The sequence below is a fragment of the Panulirus ornatus genome, chromosome 50 (assembly GCF_036320965.1).
Source record: "Panulirus ornatus isolate Po-2019 chromosome 50, ASM3632096v1, whole genome shotgun sequence".
Lineage (NCBI taxonomy): Eukaryota > Metazoa > Arthropoda > Malacostraca > Decapoda > Palinuridae > Panulirus > Panulirus ornatus.
In genome coordinates this window covers 3,596,199-3,614,295 of record NC_092273.1, presented here as the reverse complement: position 1 = coordinate 3,614,295, position 18,097 = coordinate 3,596,199, and the positions used below count along the sequence as shown (strand labels likewise).

General features: G+C 38.0%; 1 protein-coding gene across 7 annotated transcripts in view; it reads right to left on the bottom strand.

Annotated features, from left to right (window-relative positions):
* The window catches only part of HDAC6 (histone deacetylase 6), a 132,379-nt gene that overhangs the window by 12,256 nt on the left and 102,026 nt on the right, over positions 1 to 18,097 (bottom strand). For 6 of the 7 annotated variants that reach the window (XM_071691112.1, XM_071691113.1, XM_071691110.1 and 3 more), the window contains exons 26-27: positions 11,714 to 11,973; positions 2,778 to 2,913 (exon numbers count right to left, since the gene is read on the bottom strand). In XM_071691112.1, the coding sequence (XP_071547213.1) occupies positions 2,778 to 2,913; positions 11,714 to 11,973 (396 nt within the window). Of the gene's footprint in view, positions 1 to 2,777; positions 2,914 to 9,351; positions 9,508 to 11,713; positions 11,974 to 18,097 lie in introns of those variants that run through there. The other variant, XM_071691116.1, reaches the window with a different exon arrangement.

Genomic DNA, 18,097 nt, shown 5'->3' with positions numbered 1-18,097 from the left:
CCCAAAGGAAACAGCAATGCTGCTCCCAGCTTCAGCAAGGTAGTGCCAGGAAAACAGATATAAAAGGCCACATTCGTTCACACTCAGTCTCTAATTGTCATGGGTACATATTTTCCTACAATCAAACAATGGTGGCATATGTATAATATGCAACCATCATCCATAACATCAACCTTTTAGAATATTTGGTTGACGTCTTGGATGATCTCGATTAACCCGTTTCAAATTATGGGTTTATTGAATTGATAAAATTCTGTAAAAAGGAATATGTATTTCAATTTAATGGAGAATATTAAGCTCAGAAATTTGGTATGGTGATAGGTAACCCTCCTTCACCAATATTAAGTAATCTTTACATGAAATTTTTTGCACCAAAATTACTAAGGGATATCTTACCTTTTATGGCAATTTGGTTTAGGTATGATGTTCTTTATGTTTGGCCAACAAATGAAAATTTACAAGCATTTCTCCCTTAACTAAACAATTCATTATCTTCTACCAACTTTACTGTGGAAGTGGAAAATAACTGTATGTTACCATTTTTAGAATGCATGATCCACAGGAATAGAAACTTGTTTAAGTTTAGCATATACAGATAACCCACCAATGTTTGTTCTTATATTCATTATTACTCTGTTTAACATGACAGAGTTAAATTATCATCATTCCAGTCAATGTACCTTCAGGCATTACACATAAGCAGTCTAGAATTCACTGACGATGAATTTGAGAAGATATATTCTAATAGATCCAAGTTAAAGTGTTCTAGATCTTTCACTGATAAATCTCTTAAGCTGGCAAAGAAATAATCTTGTAGAGCTAAACCCATACCTCCCCTTAATACCAAGTATATCTTACTTCTCTCTTTCAGTGATAATTTCACATTACTTCTCAGGTTGCTTAAATCCTTTAATATAAATGTAGCCTTCAGCAAAAACAATACTATAAAGAATATTTCAATTGAAAACACCAAAAAATTCAGCATGCTGTGTTTACAGAATCCTTTGTAAAAACTATAATATGTTTTATGTTGGGCAGACTGGTATAGATCTTTAGGTTAGACTTATAGGTTAGACTTAAGCAACATAAACATAGTATAAGAACAGGACAACAATCAAATGCTTTGTTTAATAATGCTAAAAATTATGACCACAGTTATTAACTGTAACTCCCTTACCACGAGAAATATCAGTGAATCTTCTATCATTAAATCCACATAGTACTGTAACATTAATACTAGTGAAGGTCTATACAAACTGGATAGCTTTGTCACATGCAAAATTTGTAAACAGTTCCCTTTCTTGTCTACATAATAAAAATTTTATGACATGCATGTTGCCAGACCCAAATACCACCAAGAACACCACCATCTGGTAACACTTGTTTGTCAATGGTGTCTGAGCTACATCTCATCCATGTACATCAACTGACTGTTCATGTCTGTCTTCGATCTTATTCTTCTATCTCCGCTGACGAAGTGATCATTACATGAAAGTGCATTTGGGAACTTTTCAGTTTCATTTTCCTCATGGTCATGTGCATATACTAGATCATGTACACCACTGTGACTTCTTGTATTATGCTGATATGCATATCTGTATGCATGTGCGTGTATGTATATACATGTGTATACGAGTGGATGGGTCTTTTTTCTTCTGTTTCCTGGTGCTACCTTACTAATGCAGGAAAACAGCAATCAAGTAAAATAAATAAAAAAATAAATATTGCCTTTCAAAATATACAGTGATCGGACAAGGTCTTTCTGTAGACAATGAACAGTGTGTACACGAATTATCTGGAAAGAATGAAAAAGTTTGTCTTCACTGGCCTAACTAACTCTGTGTGGGTGTGTATTTTACTTATGTTTGTTGGGTGTAAGTCATGTATCAACTGAAGATTTCTGAAAAAGTCTTCATTTTGTAGATTAGTAAAAAAAAGTCAATATTTGTAAAGTGTGCAGAACTGCTGCAAACTATCTGCAGCTTGCCCAATCTAATATACAGTAATAATATAATGCAGCTGCCTGCATAAAAAAAAGACAAGGATATTACGAGTTGGTAGGCAGTGGAAGAAAATGTACAAGAAGCTGAAAGAGATGAAGAGAGTGGGACATAGAATGTCACCTTAGATAACTCCATTAGGAAGGCTGCAAGTTCCTGAGGTTGCTGTGAAAGTCTGTGTGGTATAAGAGATAAACTATATGTAGCAAGGAAAAATCCATATGGAGCAGTAAATTACCAGGTTGCTACCATTTGACAACATAAATAAATATAGTGGAATGCTATATTCTCAAGGACATTAAATGTTTATAGAAAAGCTAATGCCAAGTCAGATGAGATGCAGATTAGAAATTCCCTTCTCAGCATTAAAAAGGGTTATGAAGTTTCTATTCTAACCAAAGGAGGATGTTTGCAAAAAGTAGCTTCACAGATTTATTATGGTCTACAACAAAGAATCAAGGACTATACAAAAAAAAACTGCTCTTGATACATTATGCAATGCCTTTCTTCTCGAGTAAGATTCTACACCCTAAACATGGAAAAGTTGTGCATGTGATGGTAAAAATGAGCAGAATATGAATATACTGTTTCTTCTATTTAGCATGATATATTAACCATAAGCAAAAATTTAAACTCTTTACCATTTTCAGCACTATATACTACTCATACTACTGTGCTGTTACTAATCAATTACCAGCACCACAGGAACAACAATTGTGAATCACATTCACCTACTCACAATTCAAGTCTAATCTCCCACAGGCCAATGAAACTTACCTGGGTGAGTCTCTTCAAAACTCTTGTTGTTAGCTTGCGAAGCTGGGATATCTGTGCTATGTTCCTGATGGAAAGATGTCACTTCCATCTCTCTTCTAGATACTGGAGTGTGAATTAAAGGTGATAAGGCTTCAACCTGTAATGGTACACAAGGTAAAGTCACTCACACAAGCTATACCTCTAAAATCCATCTATAATGATGTTCCCCGAGCAGCAGATTTTTCACCAATCCAAATTCATCTCTTTTTGCACAACTTTTCATTACCTCCTATTCAGATAACTTCACAGTCGCATCATTACACCCTGACACATGCTAAGCAACGACAAGTATGCAACATTACATCACACAACTAGAACACTGGCTCATCCAAAATATAATGTCTGCATCACTATAATTTACTATCACTCTCTTCACTCCTGAAATATGTGAATCTAACTACTATATCTCCGATGCCCATTCCCTCCAGGAACTCCCATCCACGGGGTAGCCACAACAAAAGAGTCTCCACTTATCCCTGTCCATATATGCCTCCCTCACATACAACATTCTATATATTCTTCCACCATTTCTCTCCCTCCAGCACTCTTCCACTCTATTTCCCCATGTCACAGGTGGTCTTCCTCCTATACTGACCCCTTTAATCATCCTCTCATACACTCTCCTTATAAACTCCCTATCCTGCATTCTTTCTACATATCTAAACCCCCTCGGTGTATTACATTTCACCCACCCGACCATTCCACAATTCATTCCTTGGCATACCAAATCTCTCATACATCCCCTCATTTCTTTCTTCATTCCATCTAGTCACACCATATGCTCCACTCAAATAGCTTATTTCCACAGCCTGGTTTCGAGACCTCTGTGACTCACTCCATGTCCATTTTTCAGCTGCATATGTCAGGGTCAGGACCTGGACTATGCTGTACCTTAATCCATCCTTCACTTCCTTATTTACAACTCTGCCCTTCATTATTCTATAAAGAGACCCAATGATTTTTCTACTCTGTAGCGCTTTCTCCCTCCACACCATCAAACTTACACAAGCTAGCTCACAGATACTTAAAATCTGTCGCCTATTCCAGTGGTTCCCCTCCTATCTGTAACACAGTTTATTACACTTCTCTCACTCTATAGGGCTTTGTGAAATCTATACTTTCACTCTGTCTCCTTTCAAACATCGTTACCTTTACTTGTATTTACCTTCAATACCTACGAATACACACATCATAAAACTCAATTATACCCTTCTGCTACTCCTCTTCACTCAGCAAACAACACAGTATCATCCATAAACAGGCTTGTCACTAGCAATCATCCTTCATCACCACACTCCATCTCTGCACTTCCTTTCCCCTAGTTTTGATCATCACTCCATCCATCTATATATCAAAAAGGCATGGTGACACGACACAGCCCTACCTCACACCCACTTGTATACCGAAATTTGTGCTCAACCCTCCATCTACTCTTACACATGCATTTACTCCTCTAAAAAAGGCTTCAACACCATTTAACAGTTTTTTTTTAAGGCTCTTCACAGACAAAAGTCCACATCAAGGCCAGGCCTTAAATGACATATAGAGAATTATGAAATGGAAAATGAAAAGACAAGGGAAAGTATTTATGAATTTTGGAGAAAGTGAAAAACCTGTCTTTTGAAATGTGCCAGGTCATAGTTATTGGGAAAGACATGAAAAGGTACAGCTTCAATGTGTAGGGAAAGAAGCAAGTATCAAAACAGCCTATCCTTAAGTTGTTGATGGCTGCACAATAATTATGTGACGCAGCAGCCAGCTCTCGGGAGCAAAAACCAAGGTAATACCAACAGAATAGGGAAAGTGAACCAACATTGCAGCGTAGGGCAAGGGGGTCAACTTTGGAAGTTAGCCTGGGACAGTTGATAAGGCGGAGTGCTTTCAACTTAACTCTCAAGTAAGGATGCAGAGCTAGAATCACCCCAGAAGTGAGACCAGAACTCCTGACCCCATCCATATGACCTTAACATATCCCATAAAGCATTCAACTCGAATTTGTTATATGCTTTCTCTAGATCCATAAAAGCTGCATACTTACCTTTCACTAGATACCTTACCAAGGTCATTCCCTTCTAAAAAGTATGATCCACACATTGCCTTACTTTCCTTTAACCTCCTTGCTTTTCTTTTTCTATATTCAATTACTTCCATCACTCAATCAATGAACATTCTTGCATACACTTTTCCTGGTATACTCATTGGACTTGTTTCTCTATAATTGCTACATATATCCTTAGAACTATTTCCTTTGAATAAAGGAACAATAATAGCTTTCACCCAATTCTTAGGCACAACCTTCTGCTTCCATGGAAACATTACATATCAAATGCATCCATTCTATCACACTTTCTCCTTCATATTTCAACCATAATTCTATCCACTCTACATAATTTTCCTATCTTCAATCTCATTATTGTCCTTTTTACCTCCCTTCTTGCTATAGGCCCTGCATTTGTGTTCCTCTTCCATCCTCCATCCCTATGCATGTAACAACTACTGCCGCACCTTCCATATTCATCAGTTCTTCAAAATACTCATCTTCCTTTTACTTCCTTCTTTTGATTTGATTCAACAACTCTCCTTCTTTACTTCTCACATTACAATTCCACTCTTATATCCACTTCTTTCCCATTTCACCTCTTTCCAATACAATTTTTTATCTTTTAAACTTTTCACTCGACTTTCTTCCAAAATCATAATGTATCTCTGCTTTCCTCTATCAGTTTCTTAACATTCCACAAACACAACTCATAATCTTCCATCCTTTGCTGAACTTCCACTGATACCTTCCTTTTGAGCAATCTACCATATGCCTTTTTCTTCTCTTACACAGCATTCATAATCTAGTCCATATACCATGTCTTTCTCCTTTTATTCTTGTATTTCACAACCTTGTATCCAACTACAAATTTTACAACCTTTAACAGTCTGGTTTAAATAAAGATGCATACATAAGCATACATTGGTAAGTGGGCTTAGGGGTATGTGGGCATTAATGGATTATGTGATGACTAACAGGCATATAAAAGAAACTTTGTTAAGTGTGACTGCTGAGAGGGGTGGCAAGTGAGACATGCGATGATTTAGTGAGGGAGATGATGCAGGATTTATGGCATTAAGAAAGTATACACATAAAAGAAATGGTGAAAAGTGAGTAAGCATAGAAAAGATGCCAATGTGCAGAGATAACAAGAGAAACTGAGAGAAGAGAGGCACTGGATGAGACTACATGGAATATGGGAAGTGACAGAGGAGTAAATAGAATACAGACACACAGTGTAGATGAAGTATGAGGTATGTGGTTCATAGGAAGTGCACTTACAATGTAGGTTATTGAGTGGTGGTGTGAGGAAGTTACATTATCAGTGAAAGAGAAAAGAAGAGATGATCGACAGTATCTGCGAGAAAAGAGTGAAGAGTGTGTGTGGCTAAGAGGAGTACAAAAGTAAGTGGCAAGCAGTCAACATAAAGATATAAGGGCTGGAATGTAAACAATGAGAGATGGGATGAGAGAATATCAATAACCTTTAAAAGAATATGAAAACATTTTGGTAGGAGGTGAGCAGTGTGCAGAAAACATTTTGGTAGGAGGGGAGCAGTGTGCAGAAAACAAGGGAACAAATGAGAAAAACAGAGTGGTGGCAGATGGGTTAGTGGTAACAGGCAAGGAAAAGGTGAAAAGCTATGAGAGAATTTCTAAGATCCCTATTATGAGCTAGAAACCCCTTACCTTATGGTGAGTTAATGCTTCTCACCCCTCACTAACCGCTTATTCAAAGTTGTGGTCTGCAACTCAGTCCTGGCTGCCCCTCTGCCAAGCAGTACCTCCATTCAGCAATGATGTCACAGTCATACTGGCTGCTTCAAAATTCGTGGAATACAGGTGCTACCAAAGTGGTGGTTATGAATAGTTTTGAAAAAAAGTTTTAGGAAAATGAGAGGAAGGCACAGTGGAAGACTGCAACCCAGAAATTTGTTCTTGAGACATTACCTTAAAGACCATTTCATTCTTTAAAACAGATTTCTCTCCGGAGTCAGTTCATCCCAAAAACTTTAAGAGCATACCAACATGAAGGGGGAGGGGTAAAGAAAAAATTGTCAACTAAGAGGACAGTATGGCAAGAAAAGTTACCTTAAAGCTTATCCTGTACTATATTAGCATTCCTGTGCCTCCAAGGTGGCAAGCCCAGTGCCATGCAAAGCTGATTTTCAACATCTAGAGTAAGATGACATTTTAATAACGGTGTTCAATGAATGTCAAAAGCCACTTGTACTAAACCACTCCAAAGAAAGTTCCCTCAGAAAGGCCAGTGTGGAAAGAAGCTTTCTCATACCATAGGCTTCAATGCAAAGGTCAGGTATGGCCAACAAAACAAGCCTCTCAGACAAGCAAAAATGAGTACCACCTAGATAACTTCTCAGTGGATTTAATTGGGCATCAAACATGATGTTCTCCAGCAGAAGTTTTCTAAGAAACAGTTAAGAGATGGGTACACTGAAACTCACTTGGTTCACTTTTAGCTAGTTAAAGACCAAAGGTTTGGAATGATCTCTAAACCCAATACATGTCACCAGTAAAACTGAGAATGCTCTACCTCCTGGATATTGCATGTATCTAAGAAACTATTCTCTCACTGCTAAGGATTATCAAAATCATCTCAGTAACCATTCACTGTTCACTGTCTACATCATCATATGGTTAAAAAATATAAAGGTCATGGTCAGGGTACCCCTCGCTCTTCTCTCTTCCAAGGCCGGAAAATCTAAGGCTTCCAGCTTTTCCCTCTTAATGCTCTTTTAAATCTGGTACCATCTTTGTTGACCTTCTCTGAACCTTCTCTCATGCTGTAACTCTTTGTGTTTCTTCAAGTGCAGTGACCAGACTTGAGAAGCATTTACTAGTTTTGGGTTCATGTAAAATATGAACAACTTAGTAAATAATTTCTTTTCCATATACCTGAAAGTTTTCAAACAGCTGCCTACAGACAGTTTATCTCCCTAACTATTTTCCTAATGTGAAACTCTGTTGGCAGGAATGATGTAGATTCCCAGGGCCTTCTCAAACACGGAGTCTTGTTGTTTATTTCCCGCTTCTTGTAACTACCTATTTGTACTATGTGGGAAGGGAGTTTTACATTCAAGAGGCCTCCATCTCTCAAATTTATGTATGCTGTTTGCATTAACCATGTCCTCTGTCATTTCATTCCATCCATTCACCACTATAATACTACAGAAGTACTTCATTACACCTTTTTTAACAAGTTACTTACTTTCTTGTTATCTCCTTTAGTTGCTCTATCCTTCCATCTCTAAGAACCGTTCACTCTCTATGTCATACTGATCTATTTTAATGAAAACTTAAAGGTTACATACATTCAGGTTACTTTTCCTCCTGCAAGTTGAGCAAATTCATAGACTCAGCTCTCTTAATTCTGGCACCAATCATTGTTGCCCTCCTCAGGATCCTCCCTAGTAGCTCTTTGCATTTCTTTAGGTGTGGTGACCAAACTTGAAAAGTGCATTTCAGTTTTGGGCTTTTGTCTGATATGAAGATCTTGTTAAATATTTCTTTATCCATATACTTGAAAGCTATTCTAATATTTGCCAGAAGACAGTTTATGGGTGCATATGTATGTATGCACATATATGAGTAAAGACATGGTTCAAATAAACATGGTTAAGAGATAGGTGTAAACTTCTCTCCCAGTAACACACAAATAGTAATCACTGAAATCCAACCAACATCACCTAGAAAGCAAGCTTTCTTATATAAGTACATACTTTTTGTGAAAAGCTTGGCCTACTAGGGGTTGTACTGTCTCTGCATTGCAGGGGGTCCTGGTCCAGCACTGCCTTATGTAAAGGCACTGCAATGGTTGAGGTGTGGTACTGCCACATTAGTGGGCTAAATAATTGTAACTAACTCACCACGTAGCTCCCAAATGCTCATAACCCTGTGAGAAAAACATTCTATGTGAAACTGAAAAATTCCTTCCCCCTAAATTCAAGCTACTGAAATGCCAGTCATGGTCAAGTGAGCAGAACAAAATAAGTGGAAACTTGACTTACTGATGTTCAACCCACATTAGTATACAAAAATAGGGCTTGAAGCACTGTCAAACTCTTGTGTGGGACTCCTAAATCAGTAGGCCAAATGATTCCAACTCACCCACCATGACTTGGTGGTGATTTTCATCCAAGTAGCTCCCAAATGCTCCTAACCCTGTGAGGAAAAACAATCTCTATGGAAGCTTGCCTGGCATGTTTTACCCAGATTAGCATGAAAGTAAGGGCTGAATCAATGTTGCCACTCTGGGTGTATTCCCTCTGTAGGGGACCTATACACTAAAAGCCTCTAAGCGAATATATAAAACAACCTATCAAGCTTCAAAAAAGTTGAAGGAAAAGGGGAGGAAGAGGTGATAAGTCACCAACTATCACATAAAATTATAACAATTCAGATAAGCAATATATCAATAATCCTGCAAAACAAAAATCACCATTCAGATTTAAACTACAACCTAAGTGAATCAGAAAAGGATACTTATCTATGGTAGGGGTGTATGTAGCATTTGGGGATCCCAAGAATTATGAGGCAGCCATTCTGGCTGCCTACAACACAAAGACATCATTGCTGAGTAGAAGTAACCGAATGGTAGAAGGGCAGGGCAAACCTAGGCTGAGCTGCTGGCTGCAATTGGCAAGTAGATGGTTAGCATGGAGTGAGAGGCATTTACCAAACCAAAAGATAGAGTGTTAGTGGGTTTTAGTCCTTTGGAATTTCAGAATTCTCTCTACTCTCATGAGACACACAAATCCTAGAGAGAAATAAGGATTGAGTAATTTGAAGGAGTGTTCAATGTCTTTGATGATAAGGAGGTAGATGTAGTGTATCTGAGAGTTAGTATGCATAGTGAGAGAATCCTGGTAAAAGGTAGGGTGAAGAGGGAGGAGAAACTGAAATACTTACTTAAGATGAAGTGTGGCAAAACAGTATGAGTGAATGGAGCAAGTGTTAAAGGCTATCAGACATTTGTAAGGCCCTCAATGAAGTGCATGAGGACTGCCAGAAGGCAAGTATAGTGTTCTTACATAAAGGCATGGGTGCCAAAAGTGAGTACTTGAATTAGAGGCATGAGTCTTTTGAGTATACCAGGGGAATGGGGGCTGAGAAGGTGGTAGCATGCACACATCTTATTGGGGAGAAACTATGTTGCTTCTGGAGAGGTAAAGGGTGTTTTAACCAGGTGCTTGCCTTCAGAAACATTTGCATGAAAAATATTTGGAGAAACTGCAGAAGTTGGTGACTGAGTATGGTAAAGTGTGTGAAAGAAAAAAGATAAATGTGAATAAGAGCAAGGTTATTAGGTTCAGTAGGGTTGAGGGACTAGTCAACTGGGAGGTAAGTTTGAATGGAGAAAAACTGGAGGAAGTGAAGTGTTTTAGATATCTGGGAGTGGATTTGGCAGCAGATGGAACCATGAAAGTGGAAGCGAGTCACAGGGTGGGGGAGGGGGCGAAGGTTCTGGGAGCGTTGAACAATGTATGTAAGTCGGGAACATTATCTCGGAGAGCAAAAATGTTTATGTTTGAAGGAATAATGGTTCTAACAATGTTATATGGTTGTGAGGGATGGGCTATAGATAGGGTAGTGCGGAGGAGGGTGGTTGTTTTGGAAATGAGATGTTTGAGGACAATATGTGGTGTGAGGTGGTTCGATCGAGTAAGTAATGAAAGGGTAAGAGAAATGTGCAGTAATAATAAGTGTGGGGTTGAGAGAACAAAAGAGGGTGTATTGAAATGGTTTGGTCACATGGAGAGAATGAGTGAGGAAAGATTGAAAAAGAGGATATATGTGTCAGAGGTGGAGGGAATGAGGAGAAGTGGGAGACCAAACTGGAGGTGGAAGGATGGAGTGAAAAAGATTTTGAGCAATGGGGGCCTGAACATACAGGAGGGTGAGAGGCGTGCAAGGAATAGAGTGAACTGGAATGATGTGGTATACCGGGGTTGATGTGCTGTCAATGGATTGAGCCAGGGCATGTGAAGCGTCTGGGGTAAACCATGGAAAGTTTTGTGGAGCCTGGATGTAAGATGGGAGCTGTGGTTTTGGTGCATTACACATGACAGATGGGGACTGAGTGTGGACGAATGTGGCCTCTGTTGTCTTTTCCTAGCACTACCTCGTGCATTTGTGGGGGAGGGGGTTGCCATTTCATGTGTGATGGGGTGGTGGCGGGAGTGGATGAAGGCAGCATGTATGAATATGTACATGTGTATATATATGTAATGTCTGTGTATGTATATGTATGTATACGTTGAAATGTATAGGTATGTATATGTATGTGTGTGGGCGTTTATGTATAAACATGTGTATGTGGGTGGGTTGGGCCATTCTTTCATCTGTTTCCTTGTGCTACCTCACTAATGTGGGAGACAGTGACAAAGTACAATAAAAAATACAAATAGATTATGAATATGGAAAAAGTGCATGACTAGGATGACACAAGGCCTTGTGAAAAGTGCTACATCTATATGCTGAGTATATGGAAAGTTACTAAATTCACCAGGGCATTTCTAATAGAAAAGCAAGACAATTGTGCAAGTAGGAAGTGAGCACAGTAAGGGGATTAAACCATGAATCAAACTAAGATATAATAAGGTTTTTGTAAAAGTGGCTACCACTCAAAAAATAACAATTCACTAATGCTTAGGGTTATATACATTTCTTCCTTCGCATTATGTATCTCAAATTCAGCTACTAATTCTTAAGGCTCAGAATGCAATTAGAACATAAAAAGAAAGTTCTGCTTGAAGATGAAGAAATGCACTTCAGTTACAAAAAATACTTTATCTATTAAATGTCCATCACAAATACAAAATAAAAAAATGCTTACCTTAAAATTAAGTGCAGACCAGAATTTTCTATGTGTGTTAACAACTTTGGTCAAGGTGTCAATGGCACTGGCACATGGCATTAATTTCTGGGCAAGAGGGATAAGTGGGTCACCCAGTAGAGCTTTTGTACACATAGTCATGCAATAGCTGATCGTGTTCAAGTTGTAACCACCTTCCAAAGCCACAATGACACGACCCATTGCTAAGCAAGTCAGTAACTTTGCCATGTGTCCAAAGCACTCAGGTGTGACATTGCAACCTAAGACAGAAAAAGAAATTAAAGGTAAAGTATGTCTATTACGTAAAAATTGGGCTATGTATCTTTAAATACCTTTATCAAGAATGTTGTTTATCATAAAGCATGTTACTTCTAGAAACTTCTCCGATTCTATGTTTACTACAAACTACATATTCATTTTCACTACAGCTTAAAATGCAACTGGCAAAGCTACCAGCTGCAGCTTACAAGTGAATTTCTCTCCCAGTGGGGTTCCTAATGCAACAGTATATTTGTTTCATTTTACAGTATTTGGAGCAAAGAAAGGAATTAACCACTATTTATAGACATTTGAGAAAGGAACTTAAAGTTTAGTAAAAGTTAAGTAACCAACTTGAACCAAGATATTTGGGTTTTCAAAAGCCAGAAGAAATATAAAGAAATGAGCCTTCGTTGACCCAGATGACGTTTGACACATCCAGTCAACTAATCCCAGGCAGTAACACTTTAGGACAAATAACAGCATGGTGGAAAAAAGGAGGTGGAAAAGGGAAGCTTGGATTTGAAAAGATGAGGGATTCTCAGTGGAAAGCACCATAGCCAGTGGGGTGTAGAAAGAGGAAATGACAGCTGATAGCCCTCAGTGCATAAAACTGTAGATATGCTTTATATGCTGCCAAAAGGAAATGGTAAAGACATTGGAGTTTAGACTCAGGGAACATAAAATGTGCCAGAGAGCACTAGAGGTGAAGGATCCATGTAAAACTGTCAGGGAACTTGACAATATAATCAGTAAAGAGATATTGGACAAAAGCTTCAAGCTGATTCTAAGGCTGAAGTAAATCACAAAGATGAGGTACTGAAGCCTACAAGTTGAAGACTTACCATGAAGCAGGGATATAGAGGATTCTGAGGTAGATTAGCAGAGCAGAGAAGTGGATGGGGTTGTCATGGAAGCTGTAATTACCTATACCTATTTGTACTGTACATGGAGGTAGTTTTACACTTCTGAACATTCTCCCCTATCATACAATTTCTTTAGTTTATGTATGCTGTCAGCATTAACTATATCCTCATCCATTTTATTCCATTCATCCATTGCCCTTTATATTATAAAGTGCTTCTTTATATCTTTTAAGAAATTCTTGATTAAGTTCACATATTCTCTAGTTGTCCTTGGCATGTGTCTTTCAAAGAAATGTTTACCGAGTCATCAATCTGGTTTAACAGTTACTCTTACTATTCTCTCTTCCAAGGTGGGCAAATCTAAGGCTTCTAGCCCTTTCCTGTAACTTAGCTCACATATTTCAGATACCATCTATTTTGTTCTCCTTCAGACCTTCTCTATTAGTTCTTTGTGCTTGTTTAGGTGTGGTAACCAAGACTGAGGCATACTCTACATTTCGCTTTATTCATGATAAGAACAGCAAGCTAAAAAAAGATTTTATCCATATACCTGAAAACTTTTCATGTATCTGCCAGCAAACAGTGTCTCCTTTACTTTTCTCTCAACTTTGGACCTGGCAATAATGATCACATCAAGGGGTTATTCAAGTTGTCCCACCCTTATCACTTTACATTTGCTCTGGTTAAATTTCATCAACCAAGTATTACACCAACTATGGAATCTGTTTAGGTTCACTCTGTAGGCTTATGCAGGCCTTCACACATTTAACTTCTTTTATGACCTTTGCTTCAACTGCAAACATTTTCAGGTAGGACTCCACACTTTCTGTAAAGTGAAGCACACAGATCAGGGGGAATAGTAGTCCCACAACAGAACCCTGTGGCATAACACTTGTAACCTCCACCTTTGTGGAGAAGGTTCCTTTGACAAGAGTCCTTCCACTAAGATAATCTTGTATTTGTCAAAAGAGTTCCCTATTGTTCCTGCCTGTTGATCCAGCTTTTTAAATAGCCTCCCATGTCTCTTTTTTGCAAATCTTCTCAGTATCATTCTACTGATTATTTGGCTTGAAAGCACTATCTATGAACTTTTTCATTCATAAGAATTACCAGATCTTTGGATGTTTACTTCACTCTTTATTTCTTTTCCTGTAGGTGTGTGTAGGTGTTGAAATAGCATTAATTACCACATGACCTATCTATTCAAACTTCTCACTAAATTCCATTAAGTTTTCATCTTCCCATTTGTGATAATATCCAAATATCTCAATAGCTTTCCTTGATCCTCCACACTCCATTGCTTTACTTACTTTTGTGTCATCAGCATTATATATAACAAAACTCTTTCTTACTTCCTTATCTATGTCTAAGATTAAGGTTACAAAGAGTACTGCACCCAGAAACATTCCTTGCAGTACCTTTGATAGTACATAATCCTCAGATATACTTCCAATTGCAACTACTTTAAACTTTCTGTTGGATAGAAATTCTTTGACCCATTTTCCTATTTTTTTTAAACATTTTGTCTTGCCACTTACTGTGGTAGCACTCCATAATTTACTTTATCAAAGGCACTTGCAAAATCAAGATGAACAGTGTCTATTATTTCCTAATTCATCATTATTTTAAAGTCATTATAATGAGCTAGTACCTGTGTTTGTGTGATTCTACCATGAAAGAATTCATTCCATCCTTCATTTATGAGTTTGTTTGAAGTAAGAGTTCTATTATATATATCTATTACTCTCTCAAATACAGTACTTTAATCATGACTAAAGTTTGGCTGACTGGTAATTACTGTTTCAGCAGTATGGATTCGTTTTTATGTATTGGTGTTATGTACACCATTTTATGGGCATCTGTTATGCTTGATTGGCCTATGCTTTGTTTCAGCAACACTGTAAGAGGTCTGGCTATACTTTCTATCATCTTTGGAAAACTGCCAGAATTCCACCTAGACTGGAGCTGAGCTTTCTTTATGATAATCAACAGCTTTGATTATGCTCTTTCTGTTAAGTTTATATTTGAGAGTACATTCTTCTCATAATCACTGAATTTTAATCAATTTCATAATAATCTCTTGTACTAAATGCTGATTCCTATTGGTTATTCAACATTTCATGTAATCTTTTGAGGTCCTTTATAAAACCATCTCCTTCCTTGAATGGCCAAATCTCTGATGTTTCCTTCTTTTCTCTGTACAGGTATGTAAACTGGACATTTGGATTTATCCATGTGTCAAATTACTTAGTTCTTTTCTGTGAAACCCTATTATCTCCTCGTCTCCATTCCTTATTCTATTTCCTAATTGTTTCACTCTATTTTTGACTGATGCCTTTTTTAGAAATCACTTGCTATGGGAAAAGATGAATGGATGTTGATTTGCTTTGTGCTGGTATCAACAGCAAGTTTATTGTGTACCCCCCATGCTCATTCTGTAAGTGGTCGCGCAAAAGGATTACAGAGGTCACAAAGGGTCTTTGTCAGACCCCAGTTGGCTAATATTATTTAGGTTGTTACAAAACTGGTTCAATACATGTTAGTCTCATGTGGTAAGTTTTACCAACTAGATGCAAGAAGTGGATATCTTAAATTCAGGTAACTTGTTATTAACAATAAGATGTGACATTTCTGGCATGGTCTGTTAAGATCCATCCTAAAAGACTCTAGTTTTTCAGTTAAAGACATAATGTTCTAGTTTGAGTACAAATCGTTGGCCATTAACTTCACAATACATAAGATTAACATCTCCAGATAGGCCAAACCATAAGTAGTACCTATTGCCCAACCATAGTTCAGCTATTACAACATCTTGTAATCTGCTGATCTTATTATTTCATTCATATGCATGTTTGACTTTACATATTTCTCTGAGATGGAAAATGCCTCTACTTGCTTCAAAGTTGTCTGTTTGTTCCATTCTAATCAAAGCTTTGAGGCTTCTGATTGACAACCCAACGTTGTATTCAATAGTTTCTTTACTAATGCAAGTTTGGCTAAAACATCATGTCATGTTCTTAGAGGCCTACATGAGAGGGAATCCACAGCAATTTGATTTGAATACCTTGACCAAGATGTTTAAATTTTTGTTTCTTACTTCAGAGACCAACATGTTACATTCTGATCTCAGGGTGTTATGGCAAGAAGTTATGACAGAGAATCAAAGATAATGAAACTATTTGTGGCAGAGATTTCTACAAGCTCAAGAGCAATAAGGACAGCAGGAAATTCAGTTTCTAGGGAAGTTTGCCAGTGTAACACCGATATTAAAGAAAACCAGTAAGTTACTGCCACGAGATTATCACTCAATCAGTTTAATGTCTGTAGTTGGAAAACCTATGGAAACCACCAATCAAGGCAGAATTGTAAACCATTTAGAGGAACACCACTTAATAAACTATTCTCAGCATGGTTTTCAATGAAATCACTCATGTCTAAAAAATCTGCTTGATTTCTTTTATGATATAATCAAGACATATCATGAAAGTAAAGCAGCTGCGGTCATCTATCTAGATTTTCAAAAAGCTTTTGGTGAGGTTCCACATCAAAGGTTACTAGCAAAAATTAAATCACACGGCAGTGATGAGGCTGTACTTCGGTAGACGGAAAATGGGTTGACTGACTATAAACAGCTGTGATTAATGGTCAAGCCTCAGAATGGTTAGATGTAACAGGTCTTGGGACCAGTCATCTTTCTCATATATTATCATTATCATTATTATACTTGACTGCCATTTCCTGCATTAGCAAGGTAGCACTAGGAAATATATAGAAAGACCAATCCACTCATATACACACATATATACATACACACACATACATGTACATATACATATATACACATATCAAAATATACATATACAAATACATATACACATAATTATATACAATGTACTGTACATTTTCACACTCCTTCACCTTCATCCATTCCTGGCGCCACCCCAACTCACAGGAAACAGCATTGCTACCCCACGTCAGCGAGGCAGCGCCAGGAAACAGATGAAAAAAAGGCCATATCCACACACACTCATTCTTTTGCTGTCATGTGTAATGTACCAAAAACACAGCTCCCTATCCACATCCAGGCCCCAAAGACCTTTCCATGGTTTATCCTAGATGCTTCAATGCCCTGGTTCAGTCCAGTGACAACACACAGACCCCCAGTAAACCACAACATTCCAATTCTTCTATTCCTTGCACACCCCTCACCCTCCTGCATGTTCATGCCCAGATTGCTCAAAATCTTTTTTACTCCATCCTTCAACCTCCAATTTGATCTCCCACTTCTCCTTGTTCCTTCCACCTGTGACACATATATCCTCTTTGTCAACCAGTCCTCACTCAGTCTCTCCATATGTTTAAACCATTTCAACACACTCTCTTCTGCTCTCTCAACCACACTCTTTTCATTACCACATATCTCTCTTACTCTTTCATTACTTACTCAATCAAACCATCTCACACCACATACTGTCCTCAAATACATCCAACCTCCCCATACAGCTCCATCTATAGCCCATAACTCACAACCACATAATATTGTTGGAACTATTAATCCTTCAAACATACCCATTTTTGCTCTGACATACCATTCTCCCTTTCCACACATTCTTATCACCCCCAAAACCTTTCCCCCTATCCCCAAACCTATGACTCACTTCCACTTCCATCGTTCCATTTGGTGCCAAGTTCACACCAAGATATCAAAAACATTTCACTTCCTCCAATTTTCCTCCATTCCAACTTACATCCTAACTAACTTGTTCCTCAAACCTGAAGAACCTAATAGCCTTGATCTTATTCACATTTACTCTCAACTTTCTCCTTTCACAAACTTTCCAAACACAGTCATCAACCTCTGCAGTTTCTCACTCAAATCAGTCACCAGTGCTGTATCATCAGCAAACAACAACTGATTCACTTGCCAGACCCTCTCATCCCAAACAGATTGCATACTTGCCCCTCTCTCCAAGACTTGCATTTACCTCCCTCACCACCCCATTCATAAACAAACAGAACAACAATGGTGACATCACATACCCCTGCTACAGACTGATCTTTACTGCAAACCAATCAATCTCCTCTCTTCCTACTCATACGCATGTCTTACACCCTTGATAAAAACTTCTCACTGCTTCTAGCAGCTTCCCTCCCACACTATATATTCTTATGATGTTCCACAAAGCATCTCTATCAACCCTATCATATCCAGATCCACAAATGCCACATGCAAATTCATATGTTTTTCTAAGTATTTTTC